Source organism: Hakea prostrata, chromosome 4 (assembly GCF_041222555.1).
Source record: "Hakea prostrata isolate BN-2017 chromosome 4, UWA_Hpros_2, whole genome shotgun sequence".
In the NCBI taxonomy this organism is placed as follows: Eukaryota; Viridiplantae; Streptophyta; class Magnoliopsida; order Proteales; family Proteaceae; genus Hakea; species Hakea prostrata.
In genome coordinates, this window is record NC_142603.1 from 2,829,410 (window position 1) to 2,850,666 (window position 21,257).

At 37.8% G+C, this 21,257-nt stretch overlaps 3 protein-coding genes across 7 annotated transcripts; 1 reads left to right on the forward strand and 2 right to left on the reverse strand.

Annotated features, from left to right (window-relative positions):
* Positions 1 to 712: 712 nt before the first annotated feature.
* Positions 713 to 6,775, forward strand: LOC149017072 (CBL-interacting serine/threonine-protein kinase 8-like). Its single transcript, XM_089151374.1, has 14 exons — positions 713 to 1,379; positions 2,371 to 2,433; positions 2,549 to 2,620; positions 2,702 to 2,809; positions 2,898 to 2,972; positions 3,058 to 3,111; positions 3,219 to 3,344; positions 3,572 to 3,661; positions 4,357 to 4,479; positions 4,729 to 4,848; positions 5,215 to 5,331; positions 5,743 to 5,799; positions 5,923 to 5,997; positions 6,278 to 6,775. The coding sequence occupies exons 1-14, from the start codon at positions 1,221 to 1,223 to the stop codon at positions 6,371 to 6,373; spliced, it is 1,335 nt and encodes a 444-aa protein (XP_089007500.1). The 5' UTR covers positions 713 to 1,220; the 3' UTR covers positions 6,374 to 6,775.
* A 410-nt stretch (positions 6,776 to 7,185) lies between these two features.
* On the reverse strand, positions 7,186 to 11,817 carry LOC149017073 (heat shock 70 kDa protein, mitochondrial-like). The gene is made up of 6 exons (XM_089151373.1): positions 11,641 to 11,817; positions 10,420 to 10,496; positions 10,243 to 10,321; positions 9,564 to 10,130; positions 8,865 to 9,485; positions 7,186 to 8,279 (listed from the first exon to the last, which is right to left on the reverse strand). The coding sequence occupies exons 1-6, from the start codon at positions 11,701 to 11,703 to the stop codon at positions 7,647 to 7,649; spliced, it is 2,040 nt and encodes a 679-aa protein (XP_089007499.1). The 5' UTR covers positions 11,704 to 11,817; the 3' UTR covers positions 7,186 to 7,646.
* A 2,476-nt stretch (positions 11,818 to 14,293) lies between these two features.
* LOC149017074 (endoribonuclease E-like protein) lies at positions 14,294 to 20,779 on the reverse strand. Of its 5 annotated transcripts, none has more exons than XM_089151378.1 (7): positions 20,414 to 20,776; positions 20,006 to 20,283; positions 19,701 to 19,866; positions 18,447 to 18,691; positions 16,034 to 16,218; positions 15,166 to 15,444; positions 14,294 to 14,421 (listed from the first exon to the last, which is right to left on the reverse strand). In XM_089151378.1, the coding sequence occupies exons 1-6, from the start codon at positions 20,616 to 20,618 to the stop codon at positions 15,243 to 15,245; spliced, it is 1,281 nt and encodes a 426-aa protein (XP_089007504.1). In that variant the 5' UTR covers positions 20,619 to 20,776; the 3' UTR covers positions 14,294 to 14,421; positions 15,166 to 15,242. The 5 variants fall into 5 exon arrangements, with proteins under 5 accessions (XP_089007504.1, XP_089007502.1, XP_089007501.1 ...); XM_089151376.1 differs by having other exon boundaries at positions 15,154 to 15,444; XM_089151375.1 differs by having other exon boundaries at positions 14,294 to 14,424; positions 15,154 to 15,444.
* Between the last annotated feature and the right edge of the window lie 478 nt (positions 20,780 to 21,257).

Sequence of the window (21,257 nt, forward strand, 5' to 3'; positions counted from 1 at the left end):
TTCATCCGGCAAGAACTAAGGTTTACATCCTCAAGATGACCCCTAGGAGTTGGATCTTTCCCGCTTTAACATACCCCTGGGCAATTTAAAGTTAAAGAACAGGTTTACCGATGATAATTTTTTTTTCCATTACCATCATTTCTAATAAGACAGGAAAGAGCTTCAGGGAGACAAAGAGGGTGAAGATGGAGTTCTTGGGTGGATTGTGAAAATCTAGCTAAGAAGTTTGCACAAGAGTTCACTTATATCCAAATGAACACGCAACAAAGTCCCAACCAGCTCAAGAATTTTTTTATTATTGATATTCTAAAATTGTAATACATTAAATGTTAGATTAAAATAACACCTATGACAAACTTTTTTGTTAAAGCAGCATTGGTGGTAGAATAATAGAGATCCATACTTCTCAATGGAGAGGTCATGGAGTTTTAATATTGGAGACAAGGTTTCCCCCTTGAGGATGATCAAAATGCACGCAAGCTGCGTACTTGAACTACCTCAATGGAGACGGGAGAGGTATTGGGTTCATCAAGAGGTTTCCTTGGCCTATTGAACTACCTCAATGTATATATTAGTATTCTTTTAAAAATAGATTTTTCTCAATTTATTCTCTATTGATCGTGTCATAAACTCATAGTTCATACAAATATACAATACTATTTGGGTAAAGATCTGTTTTGTTGGGGGAAGATTCTTTTGTTATTCATAATTGCTGGACCAATGAGACTCACACGCGATTAATTTCAGATTTGCGAAGTCTCAACGACCCTCAGCGAATCAAAACATGAGAGGCCAAAGCAAAGCTTACAGTGTCAATTGCTCGCTGCCAACCTACCACCACTTTGACTTGTGTGTCTCTGTAAAGCTAGAGAGAGAAAGTGCGCTCTACTGTGGAAATTGGACAATTCCATTTTCATCGCAAACGAAACCAAGTTGGGAATTGGAACACATTTTCTCCTCTCTTCTTCTTCTTCTTTATCCTATTTTAAACCATTCTTCCATCGTCTTAAATCTTCTTGCTAGAATCTGGATTGCTTGCTTTTCTGTCTGAGCTCTTCAACCATCTCTGCAATCTGGATGCTTTATTCTTACTTTAACATTTCTGTGGGAACGTTACTAAACTAACAAAAGAAAGAGTTGAAGAAGCGAGTTGGTGTGAACGTAAATGCTTTGTCTTTTTCTTCCTCTTGAGACAGAGTCGACAGAAAGCGAAAGAAACTATGGTGATCCGAAAGGTTGGGAAATACGAGGTGGGCAGGACGATTGGCGAAGGGACGTTTGCCAAGGTTAAGTTTGCTCAGAACACTGAGACTGGTGAGAGTGTTGCCATGAAAGTGCTCGATCGCAGAACTATCATCAAGCACAAGATGGTGGACCAGGTCTTCACTTCACTTTACGTTTTCTCATCATCTCTGATTTCTCTTCCCTATCTGGCTTGACGATTGCTATAGGAATTATGTAGTTTGACCTAGATTTTAATTCTACCAAAAACAAAAAAGTCCTAGATTTTAGGTTCCCTTGCTTCCTCAGTGCACCGCAATTTCCGATGAACCTACAGAGATCTTTTAAAGTCGTCTTCCTTTCAAACTTACTGCTATTCCCCTTCAATCTGGCTTCCACTCGTTTGAGTGGCGGCAACCCACCCTTTTTTTATTTATTTATGTTTTTATGTTCAAACACTAGCCCATCAGTTCCCAGTTCTATCCATGGCCGAATCATATGGGAAACTGGTTTAGTACACTTACGGCAAAGTTCAATTTTGTCGAGCATCTTTTCCATCATTGGCAGCAGTTGTTGTCTAGCTTTATTACTCTTTCCAAATACTTACATTCGGATCCATTTGTTTGTGAATCCATGAATTTAAACGAAAACGATTGTCAATAAGGCAAAAGCCAGATTCCTCAATTGATTTCTGGTTTTTATTTAAAACCAACTACATAAATGACATTTTTGTAGTCTTGCGTTTTCTGCTATTGTCTTCCATGTTTGAATATAAAGTAGGACAAAACCAACCTCGAACAATCAAAATTGGATTATAAGAAGAAAAGGGAAGAGGAAGAACAGAGAGGCTGCGTGGGCTAGTCATGTACTCATGTGTATCAGTGTATGTCATAAATTAATTGGAAAACATTACAATTAAGGATTCTAAAATGCTGCTAATGATGCTTGTTCAAAGTCCAGCAGCCGTAATCTCTGTTATAGTCCTAGGTTAGATCTTTCTCAACTTGTCCTTAATTTAGCTCTATTGGCATGTACCAATGGAAGATAGGAAAACGCTCATCGGACATTGCTCACTGTAGTGGATTTTTGTGTGGTCTGTTGTTGACATCTATTGCTCATTGAATTTGTTCCTTTCATTTCTGCTTGCAGATTAAGATGGAGATATCTATAATGAAGCTTGTCAGACATCCATATGTTGTCCGCCTACATGAGGTGTTGCAAACACTTTTACATTGAACTGTATTCTTAAAAACATCGTCCTACTCTTTGAGATTGGCTATTTTGCATGTAGTTACTAGCGCTTCTATCTAACCTCATTGTTTACTAGGTTCTTGCCAGTCGTACAAAAATTTACATAATATTGGAGTTCATTACAGGCGGTGAATTGTTTGATAAGATAGTGAGTCTTTCCGGCACAACTTCCCACTTGAAAACCATTCTCTTTTGCTCTTTATTATTGATATTGTTCTTGTTTGGGCAGGTTCGCCGAGGGCGGCTGAGTGAAAATGAGTCAAGAATTTACTTTCAACAGCTTATTGATGGTGTGGATTTCTGCCACAGCAAGGGAGTTTACCACAGAGATTTAAAGGTTATATATATATATATATATATATGGCATTTCAAAATATGTTGTATTTGCTTCGATTTAAGTCCTAACAGTTTTGTTTTATATTCAGCCTGAAAATCTTCTGTTGGATTCCCAAGGAAATCTGAAAATTTCAGACTTTGGCCTCAGCGCACTTCCTGCCCAAGTAAGATGAGTGAGAATTTATTTGTTTCTTAAATATAATCATGAACTCATTCCACATTAATTAATTGGTTTAATGTTTTGGTTAGGGAGTTAGCCTCCTTCATACCACTTGTGGAACTCCTAACTATGTCGCACCTGAGGTACCTATAAGGATAGCTTCTCAACTGAAGATCTCTTTACATGCTTGCAAAATGTTTTATTTATGCCCAAGCTGGGCTTCTTACAAAGCCTGTGTGTTTTGCTTTAGGTACTTAGCCATAAGGGATATGACGGTGCTGTAGCAGATGTCTGGTCTTGTGGTGTTATTCTTTATATTTTGATGGCGGGATATCTCCCATTTGATGAGATTGACCTTGCAACTCTGTATAGTAAGGCATGTTGCTTCCTCACTAGTGGACCACATACTTCCAATTTTTCTCCAAGATGAAATGTTTTGTTGTTTCTGGATTTTCACTCTGTTGGTGAACTGCATTTTGGTAATAGTTTAATGATAGATTGCAGGTTTGGTATCCCACATTTCCAATTTGCTTGTTGATTAGATTTTCATCTCCATGACTACTATGCTATTAATACAATCTGATGGCTTGTGTTTCCCTACAGATAGAGAAAGCAGAGTATTCGTGCCCATCTTGGTTTCCAGCTGGGGCAAAATCCTTGATTCATAGAATTCTGGACCCAAATCCTGAAACTGTAAGTATTTGCTGAATGATGTGTCCTTATTCTTTACTTGGTGAATCTATTTCCATGAATTTATATTATTATGGTATTTTCTGATTAACTGAAGCCCACCTCATTTAGTTGGGCTAAGGCGAATTGAATTGAGTTGATTTTAGCTTTTTCCAGCTCCTGACAACTTCCCTTTGGCCTTTGCTACCTAACATAGTGCCTTTTGCTATTAGGATGTTTATTTTGAGTAAAAAGTAATCATTATTTTTTTTCTGCTGTAATTTTGTTGTTCTTGAGAATAAAGATAATTATGGAATTGTCCAGAGACAGAGATTAGTCAAAAACAGAGTCCAGCCATCAATGGCAATTCCTAGTTCTTCCTTGGATTATTATTAGCTGTCTAGCATGATACCCTTTAACAGGAGAAAGAAGTGAATTTTACAACAAACCCATTCACACCCCCAAGTTAAATGCTTAATAATATTTTGAAGCAATTGGATTACAAAAGTTAACCATCAAAAGAAAGTTAGAATAGAAGGGATCATTGCATATCCTTAAGATTTAGAGATAAATGTTGAATGTAGCATGTATATCAAGAGAAGATATTAGTGTGTTCACTTTCAATGGTGTATATTTTTTTTCCTCCAAAATTATGTTAATATTTTGTTCATATATTTGGAGAATCTAATGGATGAATTCCTATGCATGAATTTTCACAGCGCATTCGCGTTGAAGAGATAAAGAATGATGAATGGTTTAGGAAGGACTATGTTCCTGTTAAAGTTGTTGAGTATGAGGATGTTAACCTGGATGATATATATGCTGTTTTTGATGATCCTGAGGTCGGTAAGACTTTCCACATTTCTCATTACTGCTTGTATAATGAAAGTGTAACTTGAAGTTCTTTTGAGGAGTTTTATCTGTTGTCCCTTTGCTCTTTGCTATTGTATTATTCATATTTTTTTATATATGATTGCACGAACCAGGGGTTTGTGGTCTTTCTATGCATCATCCATTTTTTTAATATGCTGTTCTATTAACATTGGGTCCCTTTTGTTTTTTGGCATAATTGATTCTCTGGGCTTCTGTAGGAGCAGCAGGTTAATGAAAAATCTGGGAAGGAAGACATGGGTCCTCTAGTTTTAAATGCTTTTGACCTAATCATTCTCTCACAAGGGCTGAACCTTTCGGCACTGTTTGACCATGGACAGGTGTGATATGTCAGTTATTCAACAGCTAGTCATTTTTCTAATTTATTTGCCTTTGAATTGCAATATCTATGCAACTAGATTTTATAGCATGACTTCTTCTTTACTTCAAAATAATTATTCAGTCAACAAGTTTTCATGGTTAGTTACTTTGATCGTCAAGCAACTAAAATATTCCTCTCACCGAATATGCTTGAAGAGAGGCTTACAATGAGTGCACCTTCCCCATCATGGCTTTTCCTGATTCTTAGGTGTTCTTGTTATCCATTCAGAGGTCATTTTTTTGGGGGGTTGTTGGGGGGGGGGGGGGGGGGAGGAGTTTTTCCTTTATTTTCTTGGATCTAATGGATTTCTTCCTCTACTGTATAGGACTCTCTGATGCATCAAACACGCTTTATATCACAAAAACCGGCGAAAGTTGTTCTGTCAAGTATGGAAGTTGTTGCACAATCAATGGGGTTCAAAACTCATATCCGTAATTATAAGGTTTCAACTATCTAGTTCATTGTATATTTATTGCTTCATGAATTTATGGTGCTTTGCTACCTTCGATATAGTTTTGCATCATATTACTATGGTTGTTAATCTCTTTATTGGAGTAATGTTTGGATGTGAGTAACTTTCTATTGAAGGGTGTTTAAAACATAGCTGTTTTTGTTTGATATATCTTATCGAGGCTCTTGACGAAAATAATAATCTTATCAAGGCGTGGTAGTAATCCTATATTGAATTCCCTGTTGTATCTCACACTTTGTGTGCAAAACTAAGTTCTGCAATCACCTGCTTCGTTGCCATCATGGATGTTCTTAATATTAGTTTGATTAGAGGTGGTTTATAATTTTCTTAATCAGCAGTTTTCCTGGTTTATTTCAACTGACAGACCATGTTACTTCTCAGATGAGGGTAGAAGGTCTTGCAACGAATAAGCGTTCACAGTTTTCTGTTATTTTGGAAGTAAGCAGCTCTCTTCTTGGATCAAATTCCATTTGTCTTCTTAGTAGATCTTATTTCTGGAGTCTGTTGAGTGGTTAGGTTTGATTAATAATTTATTATCTCCTGAACCCAATTGTGAACCAGATTTTTGAAGTTGCTCCCACATTTTTCATGGTGGACATTAATAAAGCAGCGGGAGATTCGGTTGAATTCCTCAAGGTCAGATCTCCTTTAATTTCTCCATGCATTTGCTTGATGACAAGTGTCGTCATATACTTGTATGGTACCTAGTAATTTGCAGAGTGTTTTTTTTAAATTGATTGGCCACTGGCTAAGGTTTTCTTGTTTGCTTTCATCATTCTCGAATTGATCTGTTTTGCCTTATGAACCTTGCCTGAGGCTTGGCCCATAAACACCCCTATTTTCTTTCAATCTTTTCAGTGGATTGAGATGCTTATGAGTTATCTTATCTGTTTTTCCCCCCATCTGTGATTCGCAGTTCTACAGGAATTTTTGTAGCAAGCTTGAGGATGTTATCTGGAAACCGCCAAGTGAGACCAGCAAGACGTGGTTAACTAGGTCAATGAGGCGCTAGTTTTATTTCTGCTAGCCTTTATGTGCCTTTACCTGTGTGATTGTATACTGCATTGAACATAGTACTGTAGTCACCCTGCTCTCTCTTGCAGATTGTATGCAACTCATATTTAGATTCTGCCTTTGAAGTGCTGCTTTTTCGTAGAAGGTGAACTTCTTAAGAGAGGAAATTAATTGTCTTCTAAGATTTTGTCAAGTTTCATAAGTTGAATGAATTCGTTCAGCAGTTGCTGCTGAGATTCGTGGTTCCACTGCTTGATCTTGTAAGGGATGTATTGACCGTATTCCACCAGGGCATATCCATGGTCATTAGATTGAATATTTCACCAACGATTATTGATTTAAAATCAGTTTAAGTGCAATTTATTTTGTAATAGAAACCTCACCAAATAAGTTTACTAGTTACATGCAAGCATTGATGAGCATGATCTTCTGGCAGCCTCTTTGAAGGGCAAAGCTAATATATATTGAGGAAAAAAGAATCTAATCACAAAAGGGGCCTGTTTGGTCATATATCAGAAATTTGAAATTTCTAGCTTTATGAATGTGAAATTTATACCCGTCAGTTCGTTTGGGAAAATTCCTGAATTTATAAAATTTAAAAATTTATCTTTTGACACTAAAGGCATATGAAATCTCTCCCCTACTATAAAAAACGCTAAACATTTGTACATTCACAAAAATTATGTCTACCAAATAATTTTTTAAAATGAATTCACATATTTCATTCTACAGTCAACCAAACAAACAGTTAATTTTATGAATTATAACTCCATAGATATGAAAACTCCAAACTCATATAACAAACAACAGGCCCTAAGTGAGTTTCATATATACACCCATTCATACGTGAAACTATTCATCAAACTCTAGATGATTATTCAAATTACAATCCTCTACCCGCATGGAAAGGAGAATTTTCAATTCAGAATTAAGATTCATGAAATCCAAAAAATATGCATCCTTCAAACAGAAAAAAGATTGAAAATTCATAATACACCGTTTGAGATTCCAACAATAACAAAACTGTTCGCCTCTTAAATAGATGTAAGCAAAATATATTTAGAATGCGGAAGAAACGAATGAGGCAGAACCGTTACCATCCGTAACGTTAGTGCTGAGAAAAAATAAAGTTTTCGAAGCCATCTCCTAGCTCCCGCTCGCTCTCCTCCCCCCCTCCCCTCTCTCGAGTCTATAAACTTTATGCAGAATCCTTACCTGGAAACTCAATATGGACGAATTTTTTTCACCTATATAAAAGAAAACGCGACCGTCTACTTCTTAGCCTCCTCCTTTGGTTCTTCGTACTCTGCCTCCGGGGTTTGATTGCCACCTTCACCACCTTCACTTTGAGACCCTCCGGCCGACCCGGCCATATGCTGACCGATCTTCGTAACAGCTTTGTTTGCAGCATCAAGCTTCGCCTTAATTTTGTCGATGTTGTCACCAGATGTTGCAGTTCTCAAGTCTGTCACTGCAGACTCGATCTCAGTTGCAACCTCAGCTGGTATCTTTTCCCGGTACTCGCTCAAGCTTTTCTCTATGCTGTAAATGGTAGTATCCGCACTGTTCTTGATGTCAATGAGGGCTTTCCTCTCTTGGTCCTTTTGGGCATGCATCTCAGCCTCCCTGACCATCTTTTCAATCTCATCATCTGAGAGACCGCCCGAGGATCGGATCGTAATTTGTTGTTCCTTCGCGGTGGCCTTGTCCTTGGCAGAGACTGTAACAATGCCATTGGCATCGATGTCGAAAGTGACTTCAATCTGGGGTACACCCCTCGGGGAAGGTGGAATGCCTACAAGTTCAAACTCCCCCAGGAGCTTGTTGTCAGAAGCCATTTCACGCTCACCTTGTAGCACCCGGACACCCACTTGTGTCTGATTGTCGGCTGCTGTTGAGAAAACCTGAAAGAATGATTTTCCAATCAGAAACAGGCATTAAATCCAGTATCCAGTCTCTATAAATATACATCAACCAAGAGATCAAGCAAAATAAGGACTCAATTCCCCACTTCCACCCGACAGATCTGATGGTGTCCACCACCAGTCTATAGCCATATAGCTTGATAGGCACAATGAATGGTACACTTGCATACTTACTGGTTTCAAGACCCAAAATGGATGAGAATCTGTGGACTGTTTATACTTATGATCAACTAAAGGAGCGTACTGCTTCAAAACAGCTAAACAGTAAACTCAAATTCCTAAAGAGGCCAAACAGTAACAAATCCATACATCTTCAGTAATCCTCTATTTTCCTGTTTTCGAACAAACATGCTCCAGCATGAATTTGAAACCATAAATTAACCTACTGGACTCAAAACCAAGTTTCTAACACATCAAATAAGCACCCATTGTCCAGGAACACAAACCACCACCCAGTGACAAGTATTATCGCATACTCTACGTCAACAACGTGGATGAAAAAGGCACCAGAATATTTAACATTTTGAGTAATCTAAAATTCAGCAGCAAAGTTAGACAACAAACCTGACTCTTTTTAGTGGGAATAGTAGTATTTCTGTTTATCAACCTGGTGAAGATGCCACCGAGGGTCTCAATACCCAGAGACAGAGGAGTAACATCCAAAAGAAGAAGCTCCTTGACATCACCACGGAGTATACCACCCTGAATAGCAGCACCCATTGCAACTGCCTCATCAGGATTAACTCCTTTACTGGGGCTCTTACCAAAAATCTCAGAGACTATTTCTTGTACTTTAGGAACACGGGTCATCCCCCCAACAAGAAGAACCTCATCAACTTCCTTAGCAGATATACCAGCATCCTTTAAACAGTTTTTACAAGGATTTCTGGTCTTCTCAATCAAATTATTCACCAAACTCTCAAACTTTGACCTTGTCAAAGTGATGTTCAAATGTTTTGCACCAGAAGCATCAGCTGTAATAAATGGCAAGTTGATGTCTGTCTGGGATGTTGATGAAAGCTCAATCTTGGCCTTCTCAGCTGCTTCTCTAAGCCTCTGCAAAGCAAGCCTATCCTTTGAAAGGTCAATTCCCTCTGTTCTTTTAAACTCACTCACTAAAAACTCCAACAGGGTGTTGTCAAAATCTTCCCCACCCAAGAATGTGTCACCATTAGTTGCTTTGACCTGAAAGAAAAAGAGTATTAACGAGAGGAATCTGACATGGTAGAATCACGAAGGATGGTAGAGTAAAAACCTCCATACCTCAAAAACACCATTTGAGATTTCTAGAATAGAAACATCAAAAGTTCCACCACCAAGATCAAAGACTGCAATAAGACCTTCCTTGTTATTTAACCCATAAGAAAGTGCAGCAGCAGTTGGCTCATTAATAATTCTTTCTACAGCTAAACCAGCGATTCTCCCTGCATCCTTTGTCGCCTGTCTCTGAGCATCGTTGAAATAGGCAGGCACAGTTATGACGGCTTTGGAGACAGTCTTCCCCAAATATGATTCAGCAGTTTCCTTCATTTTGGTAAGAACGAACGCTCCAATCTGACTAGGGGAGTACTGCTGCCCATTGGCCTCAACCCATGCGTCCCCATTAGCAGCCTTAACTATTTTATATGGAACCATCTTCATTTCTTTTTGTGTTTGGGGATCTTCAAAACGCCTTCCTATCAGACGTTTGGTCCCAAAAACTGTGTTTTGTGGGTTGGTCACAGCCTGACGTTTGGCTGGAGTTCCCACGAGCAATTCAGCCTTCTGGCTAAAGGCCACAACAGATGGCGTGGTTCTGGCACCTTCAGAATTTTCAATCACTTTTGCATTCTGCAAACAATGCAACAAATTATGAGATGGATAGACCACCGGACCAAAACAAATAATCAAGATACAAAAAAAAAAAAAAAAAAGAAGAAGAAGAGAAGAACCAAAGACTGACCTTTCCTTCCATAACAGCAACACATGAATTGGTTGTCCCCAAGTCAATACCAATGACATCATTCCCAGCAGGCTTTGAACTGAATTAGACGAATATTACCAGTCTCAGGGTAGGGGGAAAAAAGGGGGGAAGAAAGCTCAAAATACAAAAGATCGCCCAAAAATACATAACAATTACCTGAATGGTCTCACCAAGCTAGACCATTTGTGACCCAATGGCGAGGAAGCCAACAGTGCCTTGGTATTACCAGCAAGCTGCTCAAGGTGCAATAATCATTAGCCAAGTTGTTAAGATAAAGGAACCATTAACATGAAAGAACAAAGAAGACGTGCTTTTCTTTTTCAAAACATTGTTAACAAATTGGAGTTTAAACAATGCAACCTTGTACGTCCCAGAAGGATTCACTCCTAACAAATTTTTTAACTCAGCAAAAGAGAGACCAGAACACTGGCCATTATTTCCCTATTATTCTCCCAATCAGTACCAATTTTAAACACAATCCAGCACAATGGACATGACATATAATCATTTGTCGCGCTTGGTTCTGAATCATGCGTTAGCTATGACATCATTATTTGAAACAGTCCCGGCTACAAAACTAACCAGTCAAAACTCAAATCGTCAAGAAGAGTTTTAACCAAATGATTCCATCCACTACAATTAACCAGTGAGGTACGGAAACAGTAGTAATGTTGCTCCAACTAGTCACGACAAGAACTACATACAAGATTGCCAAGGAAATGGCGACCAAATCTCTGCATGACGTCACTAAACAAGCAAATCTTTGTAAAGCACAAGCAACATTAGGAATCTAATACTGTTGGTAAGGAAAGGCTACACCAGCTTTCAAAATTTTTTTTCTTAGATAAATAAAATAAAATTACAGGATGTGACCAAAGCTAAATGTACAAGTATCAAACACCCTTCTGTTGACAATCTAAATAACTAAAGGACTCTGATAAGCAAGATTTGCAGCAAAATTTCCACCTCGGGCTTTCATCAAACTAGTCAGAAGAAACTACCGTGCCTAAACGGAACAGCCATTGACCATCGCCGACTCCTAATCATGAAGAATCAGCCATCGATGTATATACAAAAAAAATAGCCTATCTATTTTCGCAGAAGCGTCACAGACGATCCCAAAATAAAACATTCGCAACAAGAAAACAATAATATCTGAATCCAGATCATAAAAAACCATCTTTTTCCCCCTTATTTTTTTTTTGGGGGGCAGGGGAGGTTGGGGGTGAAGGAATCATGAAGAACCTTAAATATATCAAACAAAAAATGAACAAAAACACCGCTCCACAAAGAGGGCAAAGAAATAATTGAACAGAAAAAATTATCGAAACCAATGAATAACATTCTCAATAAGGAGAAACATTAAAGAAGACGTACGCATCTCTGAGTAGACAAAGAGCCATGACGCTTCAGCGATCGGAGGAGAACCGAAGTTGCCATGGTCTGCTTAGGAGAGAGCTTTAGGGTTTTAGGATTCTAGGGTTTTTGCTTAGGACCCCTAACGGAGCTGCGCGGGTTTTCCCTCTAATAATAAACTTGCTGAAACAGCGATTGTGGTGCCACGCCTCCTTTAAATATATGTGGAGTTTGGCGTCTCGGAGCTTCTAGAATTTTAGATAAATGTCAAAGTTTTTGAATCGGAATCGTCCGAGAGCAATTCTGTTAAAACTCGGGGCAAAATTAGAAAGTTACTAGAATTGATTTTGGGAAGAATTAGATGAGATGAGTAAATTTCGGTCACTACCCTTTACTTCCAAGTTTGAATTTTATTTACTAAAACTTTATATTTAATTGACTAATTTCCTCAAAAATTCATGTTTTTAAATCGATTGGCCTGTTTGGTTATATGAGTCTGGAGATTTTAAATCTATTGAGTCATAATTCATAAAATTTTCTTAACCCCACTTCCTAAAGGACTTGTTTGGTTACATGGGAGATTTATACCCATTTAGTTGTGTGAATTCCTAGATTCATGAAATCTAGAGATCACCTTTTTATATTTTAAAAACATGAATCTATAGATTTTTGGGTATGAGGTGAAATCCAAAGATTTCATCTTTACTATAAAAATATTAAACATTTGAACCATGACTCCATAAATATTTTTTTAAGATGAATTTACAGATTTTATTCTAAAGAATTAGGCTAATGAAACAGTTAATTTCATGAACCATGACTCTATAGATTTAAAATCTCTAGATTTATTTTAAAAATATTAGAATAAAGAAATGATGAAAGCATACAAACCCTAACGTAATAAAAGCGTGTAAAGGGACCGTCATGCTCTTCATGAGTGCTCGGTGTAAATAACTAAAATACAAGAAGAAACTAAAAATGTCAAACCGGAGTAGGGTTAAAGTCTAAAGTCTAAGATGCTATGGAGGTTACGTGAGCTACAAGTTCGTAGCCCAACCAACCCCATCCGTGGACGTACTAGGAAGGCAGGTTGTTGCGGTCCTGTGGACAATTAAGGGAACGACACGTATGATGTCAGTCGGCCGTACATCTCCCAATCGCGAGGCATTGCGCACCGGTATGTTATTTAGGATTCCCACTCGTCAAAGGCTTTACCACCATAAATATAGGACCCAGGATTGGGTGATGGGATTTATTTTTACCTCTGGATCCCACATGATTTGTGGTGATGATCCGGATTTTGTTATTTATTCTGAAAAGAAAAAAAGAAGAAGAAAGAATTCATTCTTTTTATTTACGAAAAGTTAGTGTAGTGGTTGAAAACCTCACCTCTCAGTATAGAGATTGTAGGTTCAATCATTGCCAGTGACATGTAATATTCTCATCCCTAATTTCGCCTTTATTACCAAAATAATAAAAAATAAATAAATTCGGATCACCTATTGTGATGCGAAGAACTTTGCACTCTTCTTACACTTTTCAACCGCAAAATCACATGGATCTTACGAATAAAAAATAAATTTATTCATTTACTTAGTGTTTTTTTTTTTTTTAAAAGCGAGACCCACAACGGTACCTTGGGGTCTCCCTTATATTCAAAGTCGGGATCATGTCCTCGATCGGAGACCACAAAAGTGGTCTCCGACGGCTTCCCCACCACAAAGACAGTGGGGCCACAGGTGAAAAACATATCCCGGAAAAAATTTAAAAAAATTAAAAATTTAATCTGTGGGCCCCATTGTGTTTTTGTGGTTGATAAACCATCGGGGGATAAGCATTTGTGCTCCCCATCAAGGTTGTTGATCCAGACTAAAGAAAACCAATATGTTAGTACCTATATTGATTGACCTAATGTAAGGGGTTCTTTACAATCAACCGAGACAATATCAGTCCACCCTCTTCCATGAGAGTTTGGATCATCTCTACAAGGGGCTCTTCCAATTGAGTGTTAAATGAGTTAAACGGTTTAGCCACATGTAGTATACTAATCCAAGGAGTGCCCTTGAGTTAGAATAGAGTTACCTTACATTGCTTTGGTATGAACGGCCAAGCCCAGCACTGTGCTAGCATTCCACTTCAGCTTTTCCTAGGGACAGCAAAACTTCACAAAAACTATTCGATAAAGAGTCAATGGAGGTATTTGATTGAAGTTCTGTTATGATAGTCTGACAATGCCCAAGGGCCATAAGAGATAAGCGAATTCAGGTTCACAATAAGAGCAAGACTAAAGTAGCTGATTCCTTGATGAAGAAGAGGCAGGAGACCAGATATCCACACACATAATTTAATAGCAACTGATGAGATGAAATGAAATGATCCCACTTCAAGTGAATAAAGATTCCGAGACTTACATTAGGAACTCTTGATTCTTTACAGTCACTAAACATTCCCCACTTCTGTGAGAGATGTGCCTTCAGTAACTAATAAGGCATAGAAGCAAATGAATGACCAGCATCCTATGAACCTTCCTGTTCAATCTGCAATTGCCAGTTTGTTATGTTGATTGAAGATCTAACATATCACCACTGATTGTGACAATGAGGTCAACAGCATTAGTGATCACTGATCTTACATGAAAAATTTGCAGAAATGATGGACAATTGGCTTCCACTATTGCAATTCCAGTTATTTGCCTTGTAAAATGACAAGCTTCATCACCCTAACTACTACTTTTCTCCTTAGACAGGCAACTGAACATTGAAGTGGGGGAGCAAAAGCTGTGAAGGAAAGGTGAGAGCACTGCTGCTACAGAAGAAAACAAAAACATTTAGAAGCCACACTCCTGCAAACTACAAGGAAATTAAATGGAAGGGAACTGAACCTGAAAAGGAAAATTTTGTAGTTATTTCCCAATATGATTGTATAAACTATTTAACTGCCCTACCACATCTAGTAACAACACGTTTTTATGTTATATTTGTTTTTCAGATCCAGGTTTTTTGTGGTTGCCAAGGAAAATTAAAGGGAAGGTAGCAGAGATTTTTTAATACAGTTCTACACACACACAAACTAACTGCCCTACCACAATCCAGGTTGTTTGTGGTTGCCAAGGAAAATTAAAGGGAAGGTAGTAGAGATTTTTTAAAACTTTTTTAACACAGTTCTTTCTACACAAAAAAAAAAAAAAAGAAGCTTTTTCAACACGAGATTTTGGTAATCATAATCAAACATGATTGCATAAACTAAAATTTCTTACCTTAATTAGTTGTATACTCCTTAGATGTGCTGAAGATGGTAAGAAATCTAAGTCATTTACACGATCATGTTCAATTATGATTACCAAATTTCCTTTTATGTTATATTTTCATTTTCCTATATCCCTTGCAATCCAAGGGAACCCCAAGGAATTTGTATGCAAAGTGAAGTTTTAATAATGAATGAGTGAACCGTTTGGAGTTAATGACATAATCATGTCAGGAAATAATTAATAAGTAAATAAAGTTCTATCTTAGGTTTGAAAATTCACTTCCATACCTTTTAAGTTACCTTGCAGTCAAATGGTGCAGACAAGAATTTCCTGATACCAAATTTATCTGGGAAGAAAGATGAAGAACTGCCCCTCACTATTCTTTAGATTCAGGATCTACTTCTGTGTCAATCCTTTGACTCAAGTATTCCTCCTCAATTGTTTCTTTGAGGATAAAAAGTCTTTGAATAACCACCGGCTGGGTCATCTGCTTTACTTCCCTGATGTCGGTCTCTTCTTTGTTCAGATGATATGCATCAAGCATGATTTTGATCCACTTGTGCAGTTCCTTTGGAGTACTGTCCCAAAAAGAAGAACATCAATAAGAAGGGAGGGAGTGGGGATAATCATATCATATTTATCCTTTCCTTTTTCTTTTCTTTTCTTTTTTTTTTTTTTTTTTGGGGGGGGGGGTACGCAAATCATGTCATATATATACAAGTACATTCATATATAACATGATTATTTGTCAACAATATAAGTGGACTGACTCTTAGCAAGAAATAGCATCCAAATGATTACAGTTATTGTAACCAATTCCAACAAAAACCAGCTTACGACATTAAAGCTGCTGATGACAGGATGAGCTTACACAAACTGACCTGAATTGAATAGCTGCCATCTTTCAAACAACCAGAAACATTATGGTGATGCCCATAGCAATTCAGAAACTGACTAATTCTTCTGGAAAAAGTTTTGGGATGTCATACTTTTAAAAATTTAAGGAGTAATAAAGGAAAACTTGATTTTCAACTAACAACAGAATGCTATTTTGCTTCAAAATAGACACCAGCAGATTAAATACAAGATCATCTCTTCCTGAATACAACCAGTCAATATTATAGCCATGATTTCAGAAGTTTCAAAAAGAACGTCATGGGTCCTTACGTATATAGTGCATCTGGATCCTTTCCTTCATCATGTCCAGGAGAAAAGGCAGAGGCCAATGCTGAAAATCGCTCCTCAGGATCTATGATGTTCAGAAGATGCTTGAGTAGCTTGATCTCCTTTGGTGCAATGCTCTTCAGGCTGCTTTTTGTGGCTTTGTATAGATGATACATTATATCTTTGACCTGCAAATAAGTTTCAAACTTAGATGTTAAGCAGTGCAAAACAAAAGTAAAAAGAAAAGGCAAAGATACATGCAAATGGTGCATAAATGTGCAAGCATGACAAATGGCAACACCCAGGTAGATCAACAAATTAGGAAGCCTGATCTAAACCAAACTTACCTAAGTATGAGCATTTCCCTGATAATCCCACTACAACACTGACATCAACATCTTGCTAGTTTTAGATGCTTATTCTAATTTACTGCAACAGCTAAAGGCTACAGAAAATTCAAAGAAAAGAAACCATCCATGGCAAAGATTTAAGTACGCTGAACAGGCTCTTTGAGACTAATTAGTGCTCTTGTAGGTTTGAACCATCACAAGAAGTGGGCATGATAAGTCTTTTCAATAAATCCGTTGCTATATCTCAAATTGCAGACTTTAAGTTCAATCACACATTCTCCCAAGTGCATCCATAAACCCCCATCATAGCCACATGCACCTTATGGAATTTTGATTGGTTCTGATCACATGATTTTAGAAAACAGGTGGGCCACATAGAGAAGGCTTTCTCCATGATCACCAAGGAAACTATTGTGCATGTATCAAATAGTAAAATAGTTTATTACTGTTTTATGCTTGAAGCTACCCAAGCCACTGGCTGAAGCATTGTCGAAGCTGAGCTCCCAAATGACCTCAATATCTCCATGGATCGGCAGGGATTCAGAACATGGTTGTCAAGGCGGCAAGGCAACCAAAGCGCTTGGGTCAAATTTTTTCAATACAACTACTTTTAAACTATTTTTTCAATACAAACTACTTTCTATAATAAGCTAAACAAAATTCAAAAATCACATTCATCCAAAAAAAAAAAACATTCAAAAAACTTTTTTACCCAATATGATAAATTAATAGATCTCATTATTCCGATTTCCAAGTCATTGTCCATTAATGATTCATTGATTCTCGATGTTGAGTATGGCGCATGCTTCACATTCTTCGGGCCTTGGAATTCCATTGCAATTTGGGCCTCAATTCCGAAATGACTAACCATTAAATTTATACACACCTTTGTAGAATAAATTTTGATTTAAAAAAAAATTAAGGCAAAAATATTATGTAAAAAATGTAAAAAAAAAGGCTGCTTTAGCGTCTAAGCAACAATACGGCACACAAGGTGACAAAGCAGTAAAAAAAAGCACGACAATTAAGCGGTTCAAAACAATGCGGTTGAAAAACTGCCTAACCGCCTAGGGGGACACTTTGACAACCATGATTCAGAACACTACTTACGAGAGGACAAAGTCATATGATTCTAACTCTGATGAACTGCAGGAGGAAGAGAAACTGCATATCAGCAGTTCTATGGCTAGCAGAATTAGCCAAGCTCTAAACTGTACATTTGTTTGGTCCCTGTATCTACACGTCCAAACTACTTGGTGCTCAACCTTTGTGGACATGTTAGTAATGTTTCCCTTTTGTCCATCTTAAGTTTAAACCCAAACCAATTTTGTTATCGGCCAAAATCAGCATCAAATTTCTCAGAAAACACTTGCTTGCACTACAAGATACCCTCCAGAAGTCATTGGTAGGTAAAGAAAAAAAATCTTGATTCAATAATTACTGAAGAGGGTGAAATCACTCAATTTTTAATGGAACCCAAGAAGAACAGAAGGCACACATGTTTTGTTTGAGAACTGACTTGTTTCCAGGGAGAGTCTGGTCCCTCTTTCATGCCAGCCATTGTGGAAACTCCACTCCCTTTCCTATTTAGGGGTAAAAACCAAATAAATAACCAATAAAGACTGTTATACCCCTAACTCTCTTCCTTCACTGATGAGGTGAGTTACATTGGATCATTTCAAAAATGATAAAAGAATAAAAAATTTAGGGAAAATGTACTATGTTTCATATTTGGGACACAAGAAGGAAGCTTAATAGAAGAGAATGTTCCATTAGGCAAGTCCTGGAAACATCAGAGATCACAAGGAGCCAGAAAATTCAACAGTTAGACTGTACCAAATCATCCACCCAGGTGACTCATATCATGTGGCCATCCAACCGAGCCTGATCACCAAGGGGCTTGCAGATCCCAGGTTGCACTTGGTGGGATCCACAAGGCAGAAAGTATACCTTTAACTTGCATGTTTACCAATTTATGTTTTTGCAGAAATTGTGCTGTCTATGCAAAGGGACAAACTTGAAAATCAGCCAGAATAGTTATAGGAAGTAAGCTTCGTCATCCATACCTCATTCTTCATGGAAGGGGATTCTTTTGCTGAAGCCCAAGCACTGTTTATCAGTAAGATTAATGAAGAATCAAGTTCTTTGGTCTTAGCCATGCTTTTGATCTTTTCACAAGCCACATCAAGCGTAGGAGAGTTCAGGATATCATTAAACTTTGCCTGAGCAGCATCTAAAGATTCCACGTTCTCTAGAGTGTTATCATATGCGGAGACTGCTGCCAGGCATTTGGCTCCAAGTCTTGCTATGTCTGTTCACAAAAGCCAGTGATATCTGAAGTAAGTGAGATGCAAAAGGATGGACTAACTTCAACCTTTCAAAAATCCTCAAAGTAGATTCTTATATGGGTAACACTCATAAACCACATGAATGCTACAAAAGCACATAGATATCCAACACTCCAACTTCTAAAATGAAAAATTGCTGCACATTCTATAGACAGATAAATAAACAAGTGGATGAGGTAGCGCAGTAACCCAAAATAAGGTATAGGATTTGAAAATGCCTTGCCATCAAGTGACTCAACTACAGCTTAAAGGGTCAGAGCTGTGAGTATGCTTTCTGTTTTCGGTATTTAACAACAGGCCAGACTTCCCTTTTGATCCAGGACATGCTTCAGATGCTGTGTCTACATGATTCTGACTCTTGGCAGCTGAGCTACGGTGGCAGTCCAAAACAGGCCCACTGGTTCTCTTGATCACACTCTACTCATGTGAACCCATGTAGCAAAAAGAGTCATCATAGTTCCACATGATTAACATCAGACAATTATAAGATAGAAACTTAGGGCAAAAGGTTCAGTGCAAGCAAAAGAATGCCCTCAATAGAGGAATTTAAAAGCTTCTATATCTTTCTAGAATGCTTCCTGTCATACAAGATAATTCAGGAGTTGACTAAGGTTAGGTGGAAGTTACTATTGTTACATTAACAATGCGTCAACAACTACACTAGACTACACCAGACTACACCAAGTACAGTTTTATTTGTAAAATCAAATTTACGATAGTAATTAGTATACATCCACCTGGGTAATATCAGTTTTTCTGACGGTATTGTCAAGCACTGAGAGGTACATCATTGTAAATCAATCCCTACTGAATTTTATCCCTCTGGTAAGTCAGCAATCTAGTTAGTGTAGTCAACGATCATCATTAGCACTTCTTAAGTCAGGCAACATAACATAAAAGAACCATTTTATAAAATAAAAGCTCTAACATTAAACTGTTTCTAAAGTAAACCGAACAAGCTTAGTCAATTACCATCACGATCATCTAGATTGTCATAAATCTCAGAAAGTAGAGTGAGGTGGCGGAAGAATTCTCCAGTGAAATCTTTACGCCGTCTTGCAATAACTGCATTGATGTCTGTTGGGTTTTGCTGTACCTCTTTGAGAAGCTCAGTGTTCCTTTCCATCTCATCATCGATCTGCAATTCTCACTCATTTTTTACAAGAATAACTAAATGAAACAAGAATGGCAAATATAAATCCAAACAGACAAAAGGACCTATGAAATGTATAATCTCTTAGAATACAAAAAATATTGCATGAGAAACAAGTGCATACTTTCTTCAATTTTCTCACTAATGAGATAAGTTTTTGTTTCATAGAAGGATCATTTTCAGTATCAGCCCGTGCTTGACACCGATTATAGAAACTCTCCTTGTACTTATTCCATTCCTCCCTGAATACTAACAGTTTCCTCCACTCCCTCGGTCGAGGTTTCTCATTTATGAAGACATCAATCATCTTATCACAAAACTGAGTAATGGAGTACCCTTCTGAAACTTCAACATCAGCTTCCTCCACCCCTTGTGTGGTGCCAACGCTGCTGGCGGGAGTATCTGAGAGCAGAGTTTTTGGGAATAACGATAAACAAACACTCAGAACCACCTCTTTTTAGATAACCAAGAAGGGGGTCGGGGTGAGGCTAACAAACAATTAAGACCAACAGCAGGAAAAGTTTGAACTTACCGATCCTGGAACTGCAGAGAAGGGTAACAGGGTTGAAGTTGCGGTGTCTTCTTGGAGTTCCAGACCCTGATTTGGTGTGAGGAAGATAAGAGTCGGAGAACGCAGAAGGCATATTCAGATGGCTCGATGGAAATTCGAATTCTGATTTGAAGTTTAGAAAGAAAAGATTATTGTAGGAGAGCTGAGAACTAGTCAAGAAAGCCATTTTCAAAACCCACCCGCTCACCACGGTCTTTTCGTTTTGAAGGCAACGAAGATAGTGAATGAAAGCTTTTTCAGAAGATGAACAGGGTTTGTAACCCAGGTATCGACACAAGAACGGTTGGTTCGCTATCGATCCAGACGGACAAAGGGATCAAAATCCAGGGTTTTACGAATGGACCAAAATTCAAAAAAATGGAAAAATAAAAATAGACAGAAATGATAAAGTACGGGAACGGATTCGGACCGGTTGAAACCAATCTATATTTCCACACGTCCTAAACATTTCAACTCGAATGCGAATTTGATCGGAATATTTTTTTGATGAATTCTCTGTATTATTTGTTATATTCTAATAAGTAAAAAAAAATTCTCACGCTCATTTTCGCCTAGCATTACTTACCTTATGCCTCTCTATTTTGTTCCTTCGTGCAAGTTTTATTCTACTTTATGATTCTAAAATTTCACCATGAACTGCTGAGGATTTCTTGGGAAAAACATCAACCAAACCATTAATTTGCCCAACGAGTATTTAAATACAAAATACTTAAATAAATCAAACCATCGAGTGATTTGTGAAATCCTCGTCATATTCCAAACACCGAAACATTGCAGTAAAAGAAGCCCTGTACCAGCTTTATTT

Coding starts and splice junctions, on each gene's coding strand:
- LOC149017073 (XM_089151373.1), bottom strand. CDS start 11,703: ATGGCAACTTCGGTTCTCCTCCGATCGCTGAAGCGTCATGGCTCTTTG. Junction 10,497..11,640: donor CTTTGTCTACTCAGAGATGC/GTACGTCTTCTT, acceptor CACCTTGAGCAG/CTTGCTGGTAATACCAAGGC. Junction 10,322..10,419: donor AGCTTGGTGAGACCATTCAG/GTAATTGTTATG, acceptor CGTCTAATTCAG/TTCAAAGCCTGCTGGGAATG.
- LOC149017072 (XM_089151374.1), top strand. CDS start 1,221: ATGGTGATCCGAAAGGTTGGGAAATACGAGGTGGGCAGGACGATTGGC. Junction 3,662..4,356: donor TGGACCCAAATCCTGAAACT/GTAAGTATTTGC, acceptor GAATTTTCACAG/CGCATTCGCGTTGAAGAGAT. Junction 5,800..5,922: donor AGTTTTCTGTTATTTTGGAA/GTAAGCAGCTCT, acceptor ATTGTGAACCAG/ATTTTTGAAGTTGCTCCCAC.
- LOC149017074 (XM_089151378.1), bottom strand. CDS start 20,618: ATGGCTTTCTTGACTAGTTCTCAGCTCTCCTACAATAATCTTTTCTTT. Junction 18,692..19,700: donor CAATCTAGATGATCGTGATG/GTAATTGACTAA, acceptor TTTTGTGAACAG/ACATAGCAAGACTTGGAGCC. Junction 16,219..18,446: donor CCCCTTCCATGAAGAATGAG/GTATGGATGACG, acceptor ACTTATTTGCAG/GTCAAAGATATAATGTATCA.